The following is a 22,026-nucleotide window of genomic DNA, read 5'->3' as shown; positions in this document are numbered from 1 at the left end:
ACTCCCTCTCCATGGGGGGACATGCAGACTCTCACTCTAAGGATTCTGGGAAAGTGATGATGGCAGGGTGGAGGGGATTCTGGCCTGAACCAGCCCCCTAGGCCTGTCCCCATAAGAAGTGCTGGAGAGTCAGGGCCCTCTTCCTCCCCCAAGTTCTCAGAAGGCCAGTCTGGGGGTGGGGTGGTGGGGCACACTGGCTGCCTGCCCCTGGGAAGGTGGGATCCTTGGGAGTCCTCAGGGTAGGCAGGGTGTCTGTCTGTCCCTCACACGCGCTCCTGCTCTCTGACACACATGCCCAGGTCTGGCTTTGAGGCAGGGAACGGGCGGACCCAAGACACCATTCTCATCAGACAAGCTGAAACACAATGTGGCTCATTTTTATTTCATCTCTAAAGACACACTCCTTTCAGAAGGAGAGGCAGTTAGATGAGGCCTTTCCTTGGGCAGCTCTGGGTGGCCCTGTGCCCCTGGGAACCTGGCCACTCTGACGCCGTTGCTCAGGACTCCCCAAAGGCCCCAGGCTCCTGTCCTGGACTCCAGCTTCATTGCCTCAAGAGATGGCCCTGGATTGGGGTGTGTACAAGCTCCGGGCTGCCAGACACTGTCCCGGTATCCTGCAGCAGTAGGACCCGACAGTCAGGGATAGGACAATAATAACATAAAAGGGTTTCCTCACACCAATGTCCCGTCCTAGACAAGAGGCGCAGCAGCTCTGGAACCCAGAAAAGTCCAGGCCAGCCAAGCTGCTACAGACACAGGTAAGACTTAAAGATGCTGGGACCCAGTCCCCTCGCTCTGGAGATGGGGGGACACATGCCACGTCAGCCAGGCCCTCTTCCTGTCCAGTGGGCATGGCCCTGCTGAGGGTCCCAGCACCCTGCTTCTCCCAGGTTTAACCAACCAGAATGACAAAGACTTCCTCTTCTCTGGGAAGGATCAGGAGATGCCTGCCCCGTCCTGGGCTAGCGAAGCCTCGAGGTTTACATCAGGAAGGCCCTTGTCCTCATGGGTGCCCCCTCTGCTCACCAGCCCCAGGGTGTAGCCATTGGGCCTCCGCTCTGGCTGGGAGGCGCTGCCATTGGCCCACACTCCCAGGGGCTGGTTGTGGAGGCGACGGCTGAGTTCCGCATCGCTGGTGCTGTGAGCCGCCAGAGCCCGGGCGCTGGTGCCCCCACCCTTGAAAGGGTCTCGCCGCCGCAGGACATAGCTGTGAATGATCTTGCGGAAGGTCTGGCGGAACTCACGGATACGGTAGGCGTAGATGAAGGGGTTGACCACAGAGTTGGTGTGGGAGAGGACAATGGCCAGGTACATGAGCCAGGGCGGGGCGTGGGAGCACTTGGGGCAGAAGAAGGTGAAGCAGTTGATGACGTGCAGAGGCAGCCAGCACAGGGCAAACAGTCCCACAATGATGGCCAGCGACTTGGCGGCATGCACCTCCTTCTGCAGCGTGGACCGGGTCCGCTCCCCCGGCGCCGGCTGGCTCTCCATCTGTTTCAGCTGCCGACGCGCCGCCAGGAAGATACGCAGGTAGACAGCCAACATGAGCAGCAGAGGTACCAGGACGCAGACAAAGAAGTTGTAATACACCATGTAGGTCATGGGCACCACATCCTCGAAGAGGCAGGTCACCTGGCCCATCCCACAGTTCTGCGAGAGGTTCCTGGTCTCCAGCCCACAATTGCTCCAGCCCAGCATGGGGGTCAGGCCGATGGCGAAGGACAGTACCCAGCAAATGGCGATGATGCCCTTGGCTCGTGTGCCGGTCACCAGCCCGTTGTACCTGGGGAGAGGAGACCAGCATCAACACCACCAGCCAGGCCCCTCTTCCCACCTACCTCTGCGTGGGTTTGAATCACCCACCTTTTGGCTAACAGTTGAGTGCTTATTCATTTGCTCGGCTTAATCCCAAGAGAGGACACAGTGGTGGAATCACCCATTCCATTTGTGGCTGCAGACACAGCCCGTGACCTGTGAAGCAAGCAACAACGCAGACCCGTGCAGGCAGCAGGCAGCTCCCGGCTGCTAAGCCGAGTGTGTGCCAGTGTGGTCTGACCTTGTCACTCTGGGTATTTTAAAGTTCCAACAACGAATTCAGATTAAGAAAGTAAAGAAAAACTGGTGGTTTCCAAACTCTGATCTAGTACCTGTATTTTACAGGTTGGGGACTAAAGGCCTGAGCAGAGGGACAGACTAGTGGGCCCCAGAGGTGACTCAGAGCAGCTAAGTGTCACCTCTTAATTCTGGATCAAAGCAGGCCATTCTCCGGGCACTGTGCCTGTCCAGAAGGGGCTTGGTGTATGCGTGCCCATGTCTTGGCCACGCAGGAAGGGATGTCCTGGACTCATTCCTTCCAACAGACAACCTGCCGTGACTGTCTGCTCCCTACTTGGGCATGAAGCTACAGCTCTTTTTTGTACAATGAGCACTGATGTGGCGCTTACTGTGTGCCAGGCAGTGTTCCCAGTCGTCTGCAGACAGCAATTTAAGGGGCCATGTTAACAGCAGGACCCCCAGGTGGCTTGGCAACTACACCTGAAGGTTGTGACCCTGGTAGAAATGCCTGTGCTTGGCTCCTGTAATGACAGCCGCAAAACCCCAGGGAGCAGCTCTACTCTGTCACTCCCAGGCTGCCAGGAGCCAGCCTCAACTCACCTACAACAGGCTCTATTCTCTGGCATTGAACAGCAGCTTAGGTTTGACACTTTGCTGAAGAAACGTCCCTGGGTACTGGCCCTGGTCCATCATTCCAGCTTCCTGTCTGGCCCCTTGGGCCCTCAGTTTCCTTGTCAGTAAGATGGGACCTGCCAGTATGGTCCCTGATCATAGAGCTGAGTAAAGTCCATTTGTCACTCAGAAGCTGCAGAGCATGGCTGGGGAGAAGGAAGCCATGCAGTTGGGCTCATTCACAGAAGGCCACCATGAGCTACCTGTCATGGAGAAGTCAAACTAAGCTGGACATGCTGTAGGGACATTGTGGGGCTGCTGGGCCCTGAAGGCCCCTGGTGACAAGTCTTCCTGCCCACATCCCTATGTGCCCAGGCACCAAGAGGCTGGGGAGGGGTTGGATGGAAAAAGGACTGAATAAACATGGTGGGGTGCACGTGCCTAGTTCCCAGGCTATGGAACACAGCACGGGATCCCTCATAGCCGAGCAAACTCAGGGGGGTGTGGGTGGGAGGCTGCCTGAGCATTCTGAAAAGAAAGCCTATGTTGGGCCAGACACAAAACATGTGTTAATAGTAAAACTAAAAAAAACAAACCCACTGCCATTATGCTGATCCTGACTCATCCTGACTTTATAAGACAGAGCTGAGCTGCTCTATAGTGGTCCCATGGCTGTAAGCTTTTACAGGCCCAGACTGCCTCGTTGCTCTCTAGGAGTTGCTGGTAGGTTCGAACCACCACTTTTTGTTAGCAGCCCAATGCTTAACCTACCGAACCACCAAGGTTCCTTGTCTAAAAAGAAAACCAGAGCCATTGAGTCGATCCGGACTCTACAGAACACCTATAGGACAGTAGGCCTGCTCCCTAGGGTTTCTGAGACTGTAAAATTATACAGGAGCAGATAGCCTCACCTCTTTCCCATGGAGTGACTTTGTGAATTTGAACTGCTGATCCTGCAGCTAGCAGCCCAACGCTTAACCCAAAGTACCATCAGGGCAATCACTGCGTTGACAGCAGTTATATCTGTGTATGAATAATTGTCCCTGGAAGGAGCAGTAAAAGAGTCAGGCCACCATCTTACTGTCTCCCTCTGGTTCCTTTCTGTTGGAATACATGCTGGTGTCATGATTAGGAAGAAGTCCCTGGCCTGGTACAGGCCTGCCCTGAGCTTCAGCTCACAGGCCACCACTGCCCAGGGCTCCCCATGACCACAATGGAGCTGACAACCTTGTCCATGGGAGCTGTGATCTGAAGAGCCTCCATTGCACGAGGAAGCTAGCTCCTAACCCAAAGATGCTCAAAAATGCCGAATGCCACTGTGATCCCTGCCCCTACTGCACTGACAACACCCACACGCTCACCTCTGGACACACACCTGCAGGGCCAGGGGCGTGCTACCAACAGGGCTTGTCCCCAGGCTGCCTAACTGTGCTACCTGCCCCTTGGAAGTTAGGGCAGAGCTGAGCTGCCATCTACTACAGGCAGGCCAGGGACATCAGTATCTGTCTCTATATTTCTGTGCTGATCACAGGGCACATGAATAGACAGGAGATCAAAAAACTAAAAAACAAACCCGGTGCCACCAAGTTAATTCCACCACAAAGTGGCTTGTTTCTGAGATTGTCAATCTTTACAGGAGCAAAAAGCTTCATCTTTCTATCACAGAGCGGCTGGGTGGTTTGAACTACCAAACTTTTGGTTAGTAGCCCTAAGCTAGCCCACAGTACCACCAGGGCTCCCTTTTGGGTATGCAAGCTGTTCCTATCCTTGCTCACGGTCTCAATTCCTGGGGTCACCAAGCCTCACACCTCTGGTTTCCTTCTCAAAAATCCTCTCCCACTTGGGGAAAGCAGATCTTCTTTCTTAAAACTGATTTCTTAAAAGACTTGTGAATGCTGGGGGCAGCCAGAGTGAGTGCCAGGCATCATCAGAGGCAGAACAGCCACAAGACCCCTGAGAGGGCAGGGCCACCACCCACAGAATCTGAGGACAGAAGGACTCATCCAGTAGAGACAAGCTGCATGCCCACCCAGCCCCAAACAGTGGTCACTTGAGGGCTTGCTCCTCACAGATTTTCCACCTGGGGCCTGGAAGACAAAGACTGGAAGAGACGACCCCTCATCACACAATTACACAAGCTAGGTCTCCTGTGAACTGGACTCCCCAAAGGGCTCCAGGATCACACCTCTGTTAGACCTTATGTTGGCCTGGAAGGTCTAAGCGGCACTGTGCTAACATCCACAGGCAATCGCAAAGCTCTGCTCATGAACAAGGCTCAGCATCACTGTCACTGCCCACTGTCGTCCACCTGGCCACCTCCCTCACAAGACCCAACCTTCCAAACCTCACTGAGCAAAGTGCAGATGGCCTGGGATGGGTAGTGGGCATGTGAGTGGGGTGGGGGCTCTGAGCCCTCATGACACCTCTGTGATCTCCAGGAACAGGGACGTCCTTGAAGTTGAGGGATCAGAGATGGACTTCAATGACACCGCATGTCCACCTGACCACACTTGGCGATAATCTCCTGACCCTCAGAAGGTGGGAAAGGAGAGACCAAAAACCAAGTCCCAGAAGCCAAGAAGAGCTGCCTACCGTCGACCGTCACATGCAGAGCCCATGGCCCTGACCATCAGGGAGACAGTGGGAAGAACAGGCTCTGCCCTCCCGTGAGTCCCCAACAGCACCCAGAGGGGGGCTCCAGTCCTGGGTTCTATCCTGAACATTGCCACGGACCACCCCTGTGAGTCCCCCAGGGCCTACATGTTCTCAGCTGTCACTAGAGAAGAGACAGTGATATAGGAGCCAGTTCACACAGACCCAACCAGTCCCTTCTCTTCTGATGAGGTTCCAGACCACTCCCTATACCCTCAGAGCTCAGGGAGTGGTAAGGGGTTACAGAGGGGTCCTGAGAGCCTGGGGTCAGAGTGGGCAGCAGGTCATTTCTTCCCCACCTTGGTCCGACCCATCATCCACTACAGTGCCCTGAGAACCTAGCTCCTCCTCTGAGCCTCATTTTCTATCCAGATAAGAGGAGGTGTCCCCTGGGGGCCCCTTGGATTCCACATTCTATATTTCCACCTGCTCATTCACTGTCAACAGGCAGTCCTATTCCATTTGGGGATCCCCCACAGGACTAGTTGCCCAATGCTTTCAGGCTACCTGGGCTGCAGGGACCCTCACACTCACTCTGTGATGGGATGCCACAGGGGGTACACTTTCTGCAACCTGAAGTTTGCGACATCCGGTCTGTGCCTGGGGCAGAAAGGCCAAGCTACGTAACCTCAGCCTCAGGGACCCTCACTGATACTTGAGAGCCACCAGGAAGGCCCTGGGCAGCTGCCCAAATGTTGGCAGTCCCTTACCCATGTGGGGCTTACCTGCTGCTCCAGAAACTCACGGTAGAGTATGGCCAATCCACTCCCTCTTCTGGGGTCACTTTCCTGTCTGCCCACTGAGGTACCGTCTCCAGAGCAGTCAGGGAGGGTGTGAGGCCTGCTGCTAGTCCTGAGGGCCTGTGGCTTCCATACTGCCCCACTCCTCGTTGGGTGTCCACTTTGTGTGTGTCCCTCCTCAGCCTGCTGCCCAGGCCAGGCCATGTACTTCTGCCTGCAGCCAAGCCTACCCACAGCCCTTGAATTGATCCTGACTCACAGTGACACTCTAAGACAGTGTAGAACTACCCCACAGGAGTTCTGAATGGGAATAAATGGCCTTGTCGGTTTCCTTCGAAGCAGCTGGTGGGTTCGAACCACTGACCTTTTGGTGAGCAGTCCAATGTTTAGCCCACTGCACCACCAACCAAAGGGGCCAGGCAGCCTCAGCACATGGCCTGGAGTCTGTGCTAACAGGGTCAGCTCTGCCCGGAGTGCCCAGCATGCAGAGCCCTGAACACAGGGTCTTCCCCCCGCCCGCCCCACCCACCAGCCGGTGCTCACCGGAGGGGGATGCGGATGGCGATATAGCGGTCAATGGCAATGGCCAGGAGGCTGAAGATGGAGCTCTGGGTGAGGACCAGCACGAAACAGGCAATGAAGAGGCAGCCATGGCAGGCGGCGCAGAACCCGGTACTGATGGTGATGGCGAACGGGATGGCCAGCACCCCCACAGCAATGTCGGCCGCCGCCAGTGAGGCCACGAAGTAGTTGGTGACATTCTGCAGGTTGCTGTTGAGCCACACGGCCCAACACACCAGCACGTTGCCCAGGACAGCCAGCAGGGCAATGGCCAGCTCCACCGTGATATACACTGAGGCACCCATAGCAATCTGGTTGAGAGTGGGCAGGCTCAGCGTAGATGCTGGCCGGACTAGCTCACGGTCCATCGCTGCATCCAGCACCAGCCGGTACTCCCTGTCCCTCAAGGGAGCCACAGGCACCCCTGCAGAGACACCTGTTCACAGACAAGACGACCTGGAGTCTCCGGAAACCGGGCCCTATCTGCAGGCTCCAGGGCCATCTCTGGCTCGCTGACTTCAGTCCTTCGGTACCTGCAGAGGAAGAGTCTATGAGCAGCTGCGTCCCAGTTGTGGACGTCCAAGGCCACCTTCAGTGCCACCCCACCTGCAGGCCAGGGGTCAGCTCACCCCAGGACTGTCCAAGCACCCTTTGTCCCTATGCTGGGCACGCAAGCCTCCTGGCTAGCCCACCCACCCCCATATCCACCGACCTCCAGCTCCTACCACTCTCCCTCCTGTTCTCCCTCGGAGCTGCCAGAGACCCCCAGAGCTCAGATCCTGGGGGGGCCAGGCAGCAGCCAGGCTCCCTCTCACAGCAACACTGCTTCAAGAAGCACAGCTGAGTTTGCCGCCCCCCGCCCAAGATCCTGGCACCACCCCCCGCCCACGCCCTCCCCACCTGCACCCCTGCGGATGGGGGTTGACTGACAGACTGGCAGCAAGCGGTGCTCAGTCAGGGATGTGTTGGGGGATTGGGGTGAGGAGGCGGCCTTTCTGGGCCTCAGTTTCCCCATTGATATTGCGAGATTAGAACCCTCTCCCTGAACTGATGCTATATAGAGTGTGGAGGTCACTGAGGTGGCCGAGAGCCCAGCCCAAACCCCAGGTCCCCATCAGCTGGAGCATCCCCCGCATTGCCCATCCTGCCACATCTACCAGATCCCCTGCCCAGTACTGGCTCCTCCTTCCTCCTGTCTTCATCCACACTGAGAGAGCCAAAACCAAAACCAAACTTACAGCCTTCTAGTCAATTCCAACCTTAAAGGACAACCTGTAGGGCAGAGTAGACCTGCTCCCCAGGATTTTCTCCCAGGAAGCGGCTGGTGGGTTCGAGCCACTGACCTTTCAGTTAGCAGTCCACCACCTAACCTAGTGGACCCCCAGGGCTCATTTGAGCCATATCCACTGACTGACAATCTCCTCCCGCCCCCCCCTCCCCCCAGTGCTGGGTCCTCCCTTCATAGTGGGGCCTCAGGTATGAAGAAGCAGGATGCCCACCTGTCAGCCCCTCACACAACCGTATCCTCAAGGGGACCTGCTTACCCTATGGAACTATGAAAGGTCAGCTGGGGAGCTGGGGTGCCGAGGCTAGGGAGGAGGGCTTCCCTGGGGACTGGGTTCTGAAAGGAGTACCCAGAAGGTAACGCCAGAGCAGGAGGGAGAGGGGACAAACCCTCACAGACTCCCAGGGGGCCTTTGTCACTAGCAGGTGGCCAGTCGTCCTTCTCCAGGCCTGCAAGAGTGCCCACCACCATGGCCCACCTACAGGTCCCAGAGAGTACATTCTGCATGGGGTACTGCCAGCAGCTCAGGGAGCCTGGCCATGGAGAGGGACTGCCCCGACCCCCTTCACCTTCCAGGGGTTTCCTGACTGTAGTCCAGGGCCTCTAGACCAAGAGGGTGGGCTTGGGCACATCCTGGGTTTGCAGAAGGACCCAACAGGCACTAAGTCCTGTATATCCCATGGCACCACACTGCCAACTGTAGCATCAGGTGTGTGGCTGACCCAACCCAGTGGGATCCTGAGTTGCACCCCTACGACCTGCCAGCCCTCAAAGTCTTCTCCAAGAAAAGGACAGTGCTGAACATCCTTGTCATGAACTCGGGCCCTGACCACTGATTAGAACAGCTGGGTTGGAAGGGGCCTCTGCCTGGGGCAGAAAGAGGCTAGGGCCATCATCTGTATCGAAACTCAGCCTGGTCCATCTGCAGAGGGGAGGCCAATGCTGGGAGCCTGTGCAGGACGCTGCCCACCCCAGCCCTGCCCTGGGGACCACCCCTCTGTACCCAGTCCTGTGTTTCCCCCAAACTAAATACAGAAGAAGGCACTGAGGCTGGAAGACAAGTGACTTCTCTCAGCCTTACTGTTCCTGCAGAGTCAGCTCAAGTCAGAGTAGAACTGCGCTCCATAGGCTGGTTTTTCGTGTGTGTTTTTTTGAGGGAGATGAGCAGGACTTTCTTCCGAAGCACCTTGGGTCAGATTTGAACTGCCAGCCTTTCTGTTAGGAGCTGAGTGCTTAACCATTTGCACCCCCTACAGACTCCTTCTCCCAGCCTTCCCGGGAACAGAGAAGGACTTCGGCAGTACATAAAACAGCAGAAGCAGGTGTCCTGGCCCTGTCCACTCTCTCCCTGCAGAGGTCTTCACCACCAGACAGGGCGAGGGGCTGAGGTGGGGGCCAGGGCTGGTAGTTCCCTACCCAGTCTCCATGGGTCTTGTGTGTCTAATACATTCTTGAGTAATCTGTTGCTAGCAGGAGGGGAAATCAACTATTAATATTGTAACACTGTTTCCCGGGTGGTTCTCTGGGGACAGGGTAGACAGCAGGAATAGTAACCACACATGGGGACCCGCCCGAGGCACCTGATGGGCAGTCACACTCACTACTCCTTCCTCCCCCACCCACCCCACCCTGGCTGGCCACTTTAATTAAAACTCCATTTAATCAAAACCCACAGACTTCCTGGCCATTCCTCCTGGCTCCCACACAGCCGGCCAGAGAGGTTCTTGGTACACAAGCCCAGATGGTGGCTGCCCCCTGAGGCTGCTGGACGGGGTGCCACCAGCTCCAAGCAGTGCCCACAAACCTGTTTCTGAGCGTGGCCCAGGCAGCAAAAGATATTCGTTGAGTGGGGACTCGGGGACCCACCATGTTCTTGTATGAAATGTTTATTAAATATCCACTCATGCCAAGTGTCCCAACTACCGGGCCATGAACAGCACTGTGATGCTCAAGAAATTGGACCGAGGTTCAGATACCACGGGTCACAGCCCGCACTCAGGTCTAAGATGAACCCACACACCAAACAAACCCGCTGCCGTCTAAACCATTCTGACTTGTAGCCACCCTACAGGGTAGGTTTGAACCACTAACCTTTCAGGATTAGCAGCCTAATGCTTAATCACTGTCCCACCAGAGCTCCTCATGTCTGACCCAAGCTCACTGCCATTGTGTCGACTCTATAGGGCCGACCGAGTCAGAACTTCACCCAAGGGTTTTCTAAGCCTTTAAATCTTTACTGGAGAAAACAGCCTCATCTTGAACCACTGGCTTTCAGTGAGCAGCCCAATGTTGAATCCACTGTGCCACTAAGGCTCCTTCACGATAATTCAACAAACCACATTTTTCAAAGAACATGCAGAAACCAAGGCCACGGGGGGTTCACAACTTTCCCAAAGAGGTGAAGATCAGACAGACATCAATAATGACTTTCAAACACCTTTGGGACTGTCCAAGAAAGAGGAAGGAAGGAGTAGCACCCATAAACAAGGATGCGGATGCAGGAAGCTGTGGGAATGAGACAAGAGCCAGTGAAGACAGGCAAGGATTGCCGCAGACACCCAGATGGGAACCAGAGAAGAGGGACCTCACAAAGTCTGTGGGAATGGAGTGGACACTGGCATGGATCACCGTAGGGTGGTCTCAGCTGCCTAGGGATGCTCCCAGAACTCCAGGCCCAGCCCTAAGCCATCAGTCCAGAGTGTGCTGTGCCTTCTGATGCCTGTGTCTGGAGCAGGATGTGGGCAGAGATGTGACAGAGGCCTCCACCTCACAGCAGCTTCCACACCTCAGGCCCCTCCCTGACCCCTGCAGCTCCTTCCTCACCCCAGGACACAGCAGGAACCCAAGGTTCAAGAGGTACCCCTTACAGGAGGTAAGGGTCCAGCGTCCACCTGGAAGGGTGCTGGGTGTCCCTAATGTGATGCAGGGCCCAATCCAAGTCCTTGCTCACTCCATCTTCCACTCCTGAGCTCTGGAGCTTGGGCTGACCCTCAAAGGAATCCTCCAATGTCAGACAACAGGTACTGAGCTGTGATGCATGGTGCGCTGCTCCCAGTGGCCACAGAGGTGGGAGGTGAAGGATGGTGGGGCCAGCTTCTGCCCAGCCACCTCTAAAACCCAGGTCCTTTCTGCAGAAAGACCTAGGGGGCTCCAGGAGCTCCTCAGAGCAGGGTCACCTGTACTTGCTTTGGAGGACGAAGACATGACGAGGCAGGGAGCAGGGAGAGACGTCAGGCCAAGAAAACAATACATGTAGACCTGAAGGGGATCCGAGAGCTGGGGGGTCCTGCCCCACCTGGGCTTGCTGCCCTTGGCTGGGTCCCCTGGCCTCCAAACCCACAGGGGGCTCCCACTCCTGCCACTCATCTCTGCCCCTTTCTATGTGCCAGCACTGAGGGGGGCTGCCCACTCTGCTTCCTAACTCTAAAGTCCAGATCCCTCCACTTCCATCCCCCCAGAGGCACTGCCACTCCTGCTGACCCTCCTCAACCAAGCCCCTGTAGACAGTCCGTTTCTGTGGCTGCCTGTACTTCAGGTCAGACCTTCCTGACCATAGCCATGCCCTCAGTTTTCAGTGCCTACACTGTTGCCTTAAAGCCAACCACTCCCTCTTAGGTCATTAATTCCTGGGACATGGTGAGGATCAGGACTCCACAGGCCAACTGGGGCAGAAGGTGGCACTCAAGCCCTCAGAAGCTGGCCAGGCCCCATCTGCCGAAATACCCATCACCTGAAGAAGACACACTGGAGTTGTCCTGGACCTCTGGACGCTGACAACTGGGGCACCGACTTAAACCAGGACCCCATCAATACTGGGAAGATGGGGAGGGAGTGTACACCACAGGACAAGGTCCTCATGGACCTTCTGGGGCTAGGCAGAGAGTTCCAGGGACTCTGGGGACCAGGACCAGCCCTCAGCTCACCCTGGGTCTGCTGGACTCCTGAGCTCTCCATCTCCATCCTCAGGTTGGCAGGGTAGGGAGGTGACAGAGAGTCTTCTGGAGGCTCCAGAGGATGGGTGCCCAAACCCTGGACTGTGGGCCGTGTGCACCCACCAACCCAGGTGAAAGGCGTTAGTTAGCCTAGGGCACCACAGGGCCTGTGGGTGCAAACTGTGTGCTTCAGATTTCAAGAGTAGTGCTGACTGGGTTGAGGGGTAAGGCGGGGTGAGGGGGAGATAGCTGCACCCCTCCAGCAAGATCCCCCACTTGTCCGTCCCGGTGGAAGGGGCTGGAGAGCGGGCACTCAGCAGCAAGATCCTGGCAACCCTTTTCCCATCTCGGTTGGGGCCGGGCCCCCTTCCGCTGCATGGACAAGAAGACTTAAGTCTATGGCTGCCGGGTGATGGGGAATGTGCTCGGGGCGCTGGGGTGCCTGCTGGAGCCCTCTGGTAGTCCTACGCCACACCCCGCGAAGGCCGCCAATTCCCGCCATCCTAGAGCCCCAGCTCCGGGGTAGCGGCGGGCGGACCTCCGCGTCCCTGCTAACCCCTGCCTCTCCGGGGCCCTGTGTCCCATTCCCACTCCCCCAGTGCTCTGTGCCCCTCCTGGGGGCGCCAGGGACCAACTAGGGCGCAAAAGGACCTACGGACGGACACCACTCCTCGCCCCCCTCCACGCGCCCCTGCCTGCTTTGCTCCAGACGGCCTGGAGGGTCGGCACGCCGCTGCCCTTCCGCTAGTCTCCTACTTCAGCCCGGCCCGGCCCTCCCGGTCCCAAGCCCGCCTCCCGCGGACCCCGGCCCGGCCCGAACCCGCTGACCTGCCACCGGTGCGGGCTCCGCCGTCTCGGCTCCGCGTTCCTCCGGCTTCTCGTGGGCGCCCCCTGCAGGCCGAGCCCGCCGCCCCGCCCCGCCTGCCGCGTGGGGAAACCGAAGTCTGCGCTGGGGCGCGTGGCGCCGGGCAACCGACCCTGGGAATAAAGGGTGCGCAGGGAAACTGAGGCTGCCCAGTGGCGGGCTCGGGACCAGACTGTGGGTGGCAAAGGGGGTGAGGAGTGCAGGGCACGAGGTCGGGAGCGGAGCGTAAGACGGCCGTTCCTCGCGCCGCGGCGCCCTCCTGGGGGTAGGGCCCCTCCTGCCAGCTCTACCGCCGTGCCACGCCCCCTACCCGAGCCCCCTCCGCCCCCTGCGAAGACCCCTATCTACAATGTCTGCGGAACAGCTGGAGTTGCGCCCCTCTCCTGTGTCCAACCCTCCCTCCCAAATTGTTCTTGGTCCCAGCTCTTACCTCGGCGTTCAAGGCCCTCGGGGGGCTTCCCGGACACGGGCTCCAATTTTCCAACGCCCTGTAAGTCCCTCAGGGCTGGCCCCTTCATTTTCCCCAGCAGCAGCAGGAGTGGCACCGGCGCGGGGAGGGACCCGGCCTCGCGTAGCGACCCCTGCTCAGTTCCCTCGGGCCGGGTTTCCTTTGGGCCATGGAGTCAAAGATGGGGCCGAGGGTCGGGCGGGACACAGGAGAAAAGACCAACCGGGCAACTAGGATCTTGTGCCCACCACAGGGACTGATTCCCAACTTCAGACCTGGACCCCCTTTTGAGGTGTCCCGCCGGACTTCCATCGTGAAACGGGGATAGGGAGCTCCAAGTATGGGAAGGAGGGGACCCAGGGGTCTTGCTGAAGAGGGCCGGGGTATGTGTAGGAAGGACTGGGGTGCTCTGACGGGGGTGGGCTGACCCAAGAGCGAGTGGGGAGTGGCCCCCTTTAGTCCCTCCCCCAGATCCTTACCTCCAAGGTAAAGCCCGCCCTCTCCGCCAGGTGGATCTGCAGCTGGGACTGGCTAGCTGGTGTACCCAGGGACTTCCCTGGGAGGCTGGAGACCCCTCTCCCCAGGCCCTTATCTTGTTGTCGCCCTTGCTTCTGGACCTCCCACAAAGTACAATGATTTCAAGAGTGGGGACTGAACCTTCCTGCTTACCTTCCTCACCCTAGACAAGGACACCCTGTAGGAGCCTCTCCTGGGCTCATGGGCCATACACGGCCTTTCTGCCAGGTCTGGGGGGCTCTCTTGTTCCCCAACCCTGAGCGTACCCCAAAAATATTTGCCATTGGAACAGCACCTAGAATGGAGTCTACCTATGGGCACACAGCCCAGCATGGGCCGCCTATGAGAGAAGTCACCATTCCTGCAGCTGTCCTCAGTGCCAGTGTCAAAGCTGTACAGGCCGCCCTGGGATCCGTGGGCAATGCCCACCCCCCAGGTTGGCACTCCAGGCCCTTCCTGCCATACAGCACTCTGAGCCTGTCGGAGGAAGTGGGTGGCCCCCTCCCTCCCACGTCCTTCTTGTCTGCCCAGGTCACCAGCTGGGCACTTGGGTGACACTCATTTTGTAGTGACCGGAGGTGATCCACCCTTCCAACGAGCCTGTGCTCCAGGCATGCTGAACCATCAGGCCGCCCTCTGCCTTCCTCAGAAGCTCCTGTGTCCAAGCTGTGGGTAGTCTGAGCTTGAAGGGCAGGTGGCTTGAGTAAGGGGTTTTGGGGTGGACCTGGACCTGCATCCTTGGCAGGAAGATCTTCCAGCTTGGGCCTTGGTTTCCTGGCCCAGCCTAGATGGATTTTGAAGGGTGAATGGCCCACTAGTCGACCACAGCCATCTGGGTACTGCTACCCACAATCTATGGTGACCATGTGCCTGTGCGTGCCCTTTGTCCCAACAGGGATGCAACTGTGCACGCAATCTCAGGTCTTGACTGGGAGCCATGTCCGGAGCAAGAAATGCCAGACCTGGGAGCAACTACCAAGTTGACTGAGGTACTCACCCAACTTCTCTTGGGGGAAGGGGGACTCGCACGCTTCCTGGGGCTCCACAATTAAGTGGCGCCTTCCTCTGGTTTATCCTGAGGCAGAATCACAGCAGGGGAAGTGACCCCGACTGCCCACTACACAAGACTAAAGGAGTATCTGATTCTAGGTGTGGGAACCCCATGCCCCTGAGCTGAGTACAGCTGGGGAAACTGAGGCCCAGAGGAGGTGCTGCATGTCCAGGGCCCTGTGGGCAGAGACAAGCCTTGGCAGCCCCTCCCAGAAGGGCCCAGAACCACAAGGCCACAGGCATGCTTGTGGTAACTGCCAGAACGTCAAACCAGCCAGTTCTCCTGACTTCCCTTATGTCTTTCCACTACCTTCCTGGGGCTTTGAGACATTAGCCCCTCCCTATCACTTCCTGGAGAGAAGGCCTGATAAGAGTTCAACAGGGACCTTTCTTGAGGCTACCCCTTCATTGAGAGCATCATCTTGGGAAGTACAGAATTGTGGAGAGCCTGGTGTCCCAACCCCAGACACTCTCCACACTAACACCCCCACAAGGGAGTGCCCTGCTTCCTTGGGCTGTGGCTAACTGGGGCGCCCCTTCCCCCTGTAAGGAGGCAGTAGTTATAGCCTTGTGATGCCCTGCTCTGAGGGTCAGAAACCAGAGTCTGAGCACCGAGTAGCAAGTGGGACCCATCCTCTGTAGACCTGCAGTCTGTCCCTGTTCCGTGGAGGCAACCTTAACAGCCCAGCTAGCTCATGTGACAGTGGAGTCAGGAAGTGCCCTGGACTGTCTCAGGCTGAGTGAAGGGTACAAAGAGCCTGTCTTCCCATTCCTACTATCAAAGCCACCTATCGAGGTTGGGGACACAGGACAGGTCTCCCCAGGAGTGCCCCACAGGTCTAATCAGCTGGGTGTGCCCCTGGGGTGTATATACCAGGACCAGGGGCTAAGGATCTTAAACTGTAAGAGCTGTTATATTTTGCTTACAAATGTGGCCTGGCTGGGCTCACAGGCTGGCAGAATGGGTGGGCTGGGTACCTTAAGGGCACTCACGACCACCTTGGCCTCCTTGTGCTGATCCACATTGGGGTGGGGGGGGGTGTATGATGACCTACTACACACAGTGAATGGCGGCCTGCAGGGCTGTGCTGTCAGGCACAAAATATGGGCAGGGGCCATCCTCGATCCTGAGACTGTCTCCATGCCCCCTTCCCCATGGCTGCGAGACAAGTATAAGTAGCAGGCCCTGCCCCTGGAGCCCCAGGCACCACTGGACAGGGGCTTGCTAGCACTCAGGACACAGCACAAGCTTGGGGGCTGTTACTGGATACTGCCCTAAGGCAGCGGCCCCACAGCACTCACGCCTGTGTGCTGTATGCATGGTGAGGACTCTCATCTGGGTGGGCTAACTACCAGTGAGTTTTACTTCTTTATAATATGTATTCTGAAAGCTGTCTGCAAGAAAACAACTATAAAAATAAAAAACATGGCTACCTCCCAGGAGAGCTGTCTGGGCCACGGCAGGGGCTTCCTGCTGGAGGGTTTCTGGTGTCTCACCTGGGCCACCCCACATCACAGTTGGGCTCTGTGGCACTGGGTCCTACGGGTTCAGACTGGCTGCCCAGGCCCATGCTATGCCCTCGGCCTGCCATCCACACTATCCACAGTGCCAACAGAAGAGCCCGGAAAGCACTCAGAGGGAACCCTTCCTGCTCAGTTGTCCGGGAGGCTGGGGTCCAGTCTCCTGCAACATTGTCCCAGGGGGGTGGGATGGGGTGAGGGGAGTCAATGAGCCAAGACAAGCATGTTCCAATCTTTTAATGCGTCCCAGGATATTTAACAGAACATAGAAAGCCGAAACACAGGAGACACACACCACTAGCCTCTGCGGTGAGCTGGGTGGACAGAGGCAGTTGGCGTGAGGCTCCCAGTCGAGGTGCCAGGAACAACACCACTTAAGTGTACATGGTCATCCAGTCATTCCTGTGAAGCCAGCAGCATTAGAAGAGCCTAGTGGACAAGGCAGAATGTGCGGCTTCTGTTGGAAGGAGCATCTGAAATCCTCTCCCATGGACCCAGCATGCTCCTGCTTCTGCTGGCTGACCTAGGCACAGTTGCTACAACCACTGATCACAGAGCAGGTAGTGCCATTCACACAAACAGGCTGGGGGCAGGGATCACCTGCCTGGGAGCAGTGGGGCTGTGATCTCCGACCCAGGAAAGTCTTCTCGCCATCAGATGAAGCTGCCCTGAAATGTCCCACAAGACCACAATAAATAAACAAGCCTGGATTGCTCCTGGGAACTCAGTCTGTGCAGAAAAAGACACAGAACAGTGGCCTCTCAGAACCACCACTCAGCACGAAGCTGCAGAGGGGACTTCGCGTCTGTGGGGGCCAGGGTCTGTACAGGTCATTGGGGTGGTCCAAGCTGATTGCTCGCCCAGCCCCTCCTTCTATAGCTGAGAGTACAGACACCTGAGCTACCAAGCCAGGGTCTCTGGGAGGGCCAGTAGGCATGGCACCACCAGCTTCGAGCACACATGGCCTGCTCTATCAGCCACAGTCCCAACTTGGACGCAGACCTCGTGGTCCTGCCATGCCAACACATTTGTGTCTGGTATCGTTCACACCAGTGGCTGCTGCATTTGGTGTCCATGGGTGTGGCCTCCTGTTTCCCTAGCCCAGGTTCTCTCATAGGACATTTTCATAAAGGCTCCGGTTCTAAACAGAACAGCTAAGACTCAAGGTGGGAGCCACACCAGCCGTACCAGGAAGACACCTGCCAACACAGCCCAGGGGTGACCCCAGTGCCTGGGGTGGTGGACTGGCCCTGCCAGGAGAGTTAAGGCACTTTCTCAAATTCTGGCCTTAAAGGAGGTCCTAGTGACTTAGTGTCTACATTACATTGCCTGGTGCCCAACCACAGTCGTTAAACTTCTTTCTCCGGCCACTTCCTGCTGCATTCCTTGCTTTTACCATGTGAATAATGTCCAGATTTTGAGTTTTGTCTCTGTTCCTTATGAAAGTTTTAACTTTGATGCTAATAAAATTGGAGCTATTTTTCCCAATAATGTGCATAGCAAAACAATTTAAAGTAGAACTCTTTTTCGAGCAATTCTTTTGAACAGAAACCTAAGCCCTGGAAGCCTGGAGGATAGGGGGTGGGTCTGAACTCTCCCCCATGGACAGGACCCCAGAGGCATGACATTATCCACAGGAGTGGGTACCGAGAACTGGGATACGCTGAGTCCATCACCTGTTAGCTCAGGTTTGCAAACACTAGAGCCGTGCTGATGAGCATGGCCCAGTCACGTGGGTGTAGTGATGTAGCAGAGGGCACTCTGCCCAGGTACCAGTAAGCAAGGACTGTACCAGCATCTGTACCACTTGGCTATCATGGGAACCATGCTGCAGAACCCCAACAGCCCAGGGCTAAAGCTTCACTAGGGTTCATGAGCTCCCTGTGTGTCAACCCCTTCCCTCACTTGGCTGTGAGTGAGCCCTAAGTTAGTCCAGTGTACACTTCAGAAAGAACCCTCAGCGTGGATGGTGCATGGCAAGTCCGGGGTTGCTGGAAGGTGTCTAACGAGGCAACAGTGTGGGCTGCAGCAGGACACCATCAGGCAGCCTCCCTTGGTCAGTTCAGGTCTCAAAGTATTTGTAGATGGCTGTCACGTACAGCATCACGTTCTGCCAGTCTGGCCGCTCTGTCCGCACCATCTCATTGATGTCCTGAGAGAAGGAAGATGATCGTGTCACATGCTGGCAGGGGACTCTCAGGTGGGATGGGCTCATGGGCTCTTAAGTCTATCTAAGGTCAACCACACCTTTTGAAGGCACTTCCTCCGCCTGCCTACTACAGCCTTCCTGGGGGTGGGAGGGCTTTACCTTCTCTAGGAGGCTTTTTCCCTACTGGCCCCAGGATAATTGTGCTGGGAATCCCTCTGGGCCAGGGCTCCCAAGCACCACATTCGAGTGACCTCTATCTGCCCTCCAGACTGACAGGGCAGAAGAAAGCCTGGATGGTGTGGTGCCTTCTAAAGACTTGTGTAAGCACCTTAGCACTTTTCTCTGAGCCCAAGGGCTTGGTCCATGGGAAAGATAGCTTGAGGGGGAATCCGGTGCACAGGAAGAGGAGGGCATGAGGGACAGTCCAGTCTGGGCTTGGCCCAGTAGATGTGAATATGAGGGAGGGTCTGGCAACAAGTCTGCAGTCTCTGGTCAGGAGCTGCCCCCCCAGATCTGTCTCCCAGAGTGCTCACAGGCATAGAGGACACCACATGTGAAACATAGGTGGCCATGCCTCTACTCAGGCACTTTCAACTGGTGCCAGTGTGGGCAGTGACAAGCCTATCCCCAGGCAACTGCATCACTGTGACCATGGTTTGAGCTCAACAAGACTGTCTTTTTGTCAGTGTGAAGCTGAGCCCTGCGGAATGCTTGAGAGATGGGACTCACCAGTGTGGACTTAATCCCAACGCTTTCTGCTGCCTGGAAGGCTAGCGTGAAGTTCCGTCTCTGTAAGAGAACTGATGTCAATGCATTGCGAGGGCACCAAACTCCCTTCCCTGCTCCCAGGAGCCCCCCAAGTCCAGTCATGAATGCTGGCCCAAGTGAGGAGGGCGCTGAGGCAGCAGCCTTGCAGGCTCACCTTGTCCTGGCTGTTGAGCTCCTGGTACGGAATGTGGGCAGGCAGGTAGGTGTGCAGGAGGGCGCAGAAGGCCAGCCCATCATTCCAACTGCTGCTGAAGTTTGTGATGTCAATATTCTGAAGGAGAAGGAGTGTGCATGAGCAACGCAAGCATTTGTCTGTTCAGGATGCCATGAGACACCAAGCCTGGGATAGGGCGGCTTCTGGGGATACCACAGCAGACTCCAGGACCCACCTGATGTTTGTGACCTGTGGTTTTATCAGCTCTTAGGAACCCTGGTGAGGCTGTGAGTTAGACATTGGGCTGCTAATCAAAAGGTAAGCAGTTCAACTCACCAGCCACTGCAGAAGAGAAAGATGAGGCTGTCTGCTCCCCAAAAGATGTACAGTCTCAGAAACCTTAGGGAGTAGTCCCCTCCTGTCCTATGGGATGGTTAGAATTTGGAATTGACTGGATGGCAGCGGGTTAGGCAGCCCTTACCACACCCCCTGCCAGTCAAAAAAGCTGCCATGGTGCTTCACACTCTCTCCTGCTGTGGGGCAGCCAGAGCTGGGCCCCGTATGATGATTACAAAATAAACACTGCACTGGGAGACATGCCTCCACCATGGTGGGTGTGGAGGATGAGGACTGCTGGGGTGACAAAAGAAACTGAGAACTCGGAGGACAGCCAACTGATGTCTAAAGCACAGTTTCCTAAAATGCAAATTCCCTAGGTCAGCGTGGTTTCCGCCCACTTCACTGTGGTCAGGCTACGCTGCTGGGGAAAAGCAAATGGGAGAGGAACTGCCAACACCTCAAGATGAAGTGTGCAGCTGGGCAAGGGCTGACTGCTGCTTTCTCCTGCACCCCATTGTTATCCGGCTCTGCTGACCAGGCTACCTGGCAGAGGCGCATCAGGGAGACAGTTGATAGCATTAGCAGCCAGTGACAGGGTTCAGACTTTCATGTAAAATTTAGAGTTTTATAAACTTGTATCTGCTGCTGTGCCCCTGACAGCTCCCAACACTTTGAGACTTTCTCTGGCAAGATTGCTGGGATGCTGGGAGATGGACTTTAAAACCCTTGAAGAGCACAGTCCTCTGAAAGTCACAATCGACTAAACAATCCATCTCCAGGGTCTCCCCATCACTTTCAGTCATTCAGCATCATGGGCAGCACCTACTATGTGCTTGTAAAAAAAAGACTGCTGACACTAACAGTTGGGATTATTGAGTAATGGGTGATGCTAACATCTGAAAGATTCATCAACCTGGGGAACATGGCAGCCCAGTGCTGGGTGAAAACACCAGTGTCCATGCCAGGCTGGCCCAGGGGTTCTGGTGGACAGAGGTGGAAAGTTACCAGTTCCTCTTGTAGTCCACATCGTGCCTAGCTCTCAGGAAAACATGACTTGTCACATTTCGGTTGAGTGTCAGACACGAATGTCAGAACCATTAGATCAAAACCTCCCTGCCTGTGCACAGCCGGACTTTCTTCAGACCCTCTCTTCTGGATACTGAATGCATGTGCACAAAGGAAAACCCAGCTTCTTCTAAAGGCAAATAGAAAAGCAGCAGTGCCTTTCTCACTATTGTTTTGTTTTGTTTTTTTTAATTCTGGAAAAAAGTTATTTTTTTTATAAGAAGCGTTAACTAACATACCACACAACACAGGTTTCTAGTTGTTATGTTAAAGGACTACGCAGCCATCTTCCAATTTAAATCTTGACTCATTAATGCTGAAAGGCACACCCACACCACTGACCCAGGTCGCCTAGCAGGCCTGTGAGTGAGGGACTGTCATCAACACCGTGGGTGCTAGGGGTCCAGCTCACTGCTCTGGGGCCACCTCATACTACATTCAAAGTCAGGGTCATTCCAAGTAAGTTACTCTGTGACATGTATGTGGCTTGGCCTGTATGCACCTCTCCCTCATTTGCAAGAGTTCTTTAGAAGATCAACTACACACTTCAACTGTACTAACATATACTCTGGGTAGATTTTGGACCTGTGGAGGGGTAGAATGCACACTTCCTGACGGTTCTGGTTTGGTGTCTCACTGTCCAATCACCAGAGTGAGTTTTCCAGGAGAACCAACCATCCTGGGTACATTTCTTATGCCTCCTAGGGACAAGTAACCCACAGAGTGACAGACACCAAGACGACAGCCTCCTGAGCAGGACATACATATAGCACACACACGTACAGTCTCACAAAACATACATGAACAGATATACACACATGCACACAGTTGCACATATACACATACAGACACATCATCTACAGGTGCACATACATGCATGGCACACCTGCACATGCAGACACACATAGCACACACACACATATACATATCAAAACAGATGCAGACACATAACTGCACAAAACACATGGCCTTGCACAAACATATATATGCATGCAAATACATCACACACGTTGTTGTTGTTAATTGCCATTGAGTTGGTTCCAACCCATAGCGACCCTGTATAGGGTTTCCAACAAGCAGCTGGTGAGCTTGAACCACTGACCTTACAGTTCAAACTGCTTTGCAGTCTGATGCATTAACCCACAGCATCCCACCAGCACTTTCTCACACACGTACAAAACCTACATGCACAGCCACACAAGTACACACAGCCCACATGCATTCAAACACACAAATATACATGTGTGCACATGCACATAGACATACAGCACACACAAACATTCAGGCACACACATGCAAATACAGGCAAAGCAC

At 55.8% G+C, this 22,026-nt stretch overlaps 2 protein-coding genes across 2 annotated transcripts in view; both read right to left on the bottom strand.

Annotated features, from left to right (window-relative positions):
• Positions 1-936: 936 nt before the first annotated feature.
• Positions 937-16,287, bottom strand: ADORA2A (adenosine A2a receptor). Its single transcript, XM_006874948.1, has 4 exons — positions 16,214-16,287; positions 14,694-14,731; positions 6,603-6,912; positions 937-1,783 (listed from the first exon to the last, which is right to left on the bottom strand). The coding sequence occupies exons 1-4, from the start codon at positions 16,285-16,287 to the stop codon at positions 937-939; spliced, it is 1,269 nt and encodes a 422-aa protein (XP_006875010.1).
• Positions 16,288-18,279: 1,992 nt separating this feature from the next.
• SPECC1L (sperm antigen with calponin homology and coiled-coil domains 1-like) overlaps positions 18,280-22,026 on the bottom strand; it is a 168,485-nt gene continuing 164,738 nt past the window's right edge. Inside the window, exons 13-15 of the mRNA XM_006874947.1 lie at positions 19,309-19,425; positions 19,116-19,175; positions 18,280-18,389 (exon numbers count right to left, since the gene is read on the bottom strand). Of these exons, the coding sequence (XP_006875009.1) occupies positions 18,300-18,389; positions 19,116-19,175; positions 19,309-19,425 (267 nt within the window). The 3' untranslated portion in view covers positions 18,280-18,299. The remainder of the gene's footprint in view (positions 18,390-19,115; positions 19,176-19,308; positions 19,426-22,026) is intronic.

Source organism: Chrysochloris asiatica, unplaced genomic scaffold, assembly GCF_000296735.1.
Source record: "Chrysochloris asiatica unplaced genomic scaffold, ChrAsi1.0 scaffold00306, whole genome shotgun sequence".
Taxonomy (NCBI): Eukaryota; Metazoa; Chordata; class Mammalia; order Afrosoricida; family Chrysochloridae; genus Chrysochloris; species Chrysochloris asiatica.
Note: the sequence above shows the minus strand (reverse complement) of the source record. Positions and strands in the feature narration are given on the sequence as shown.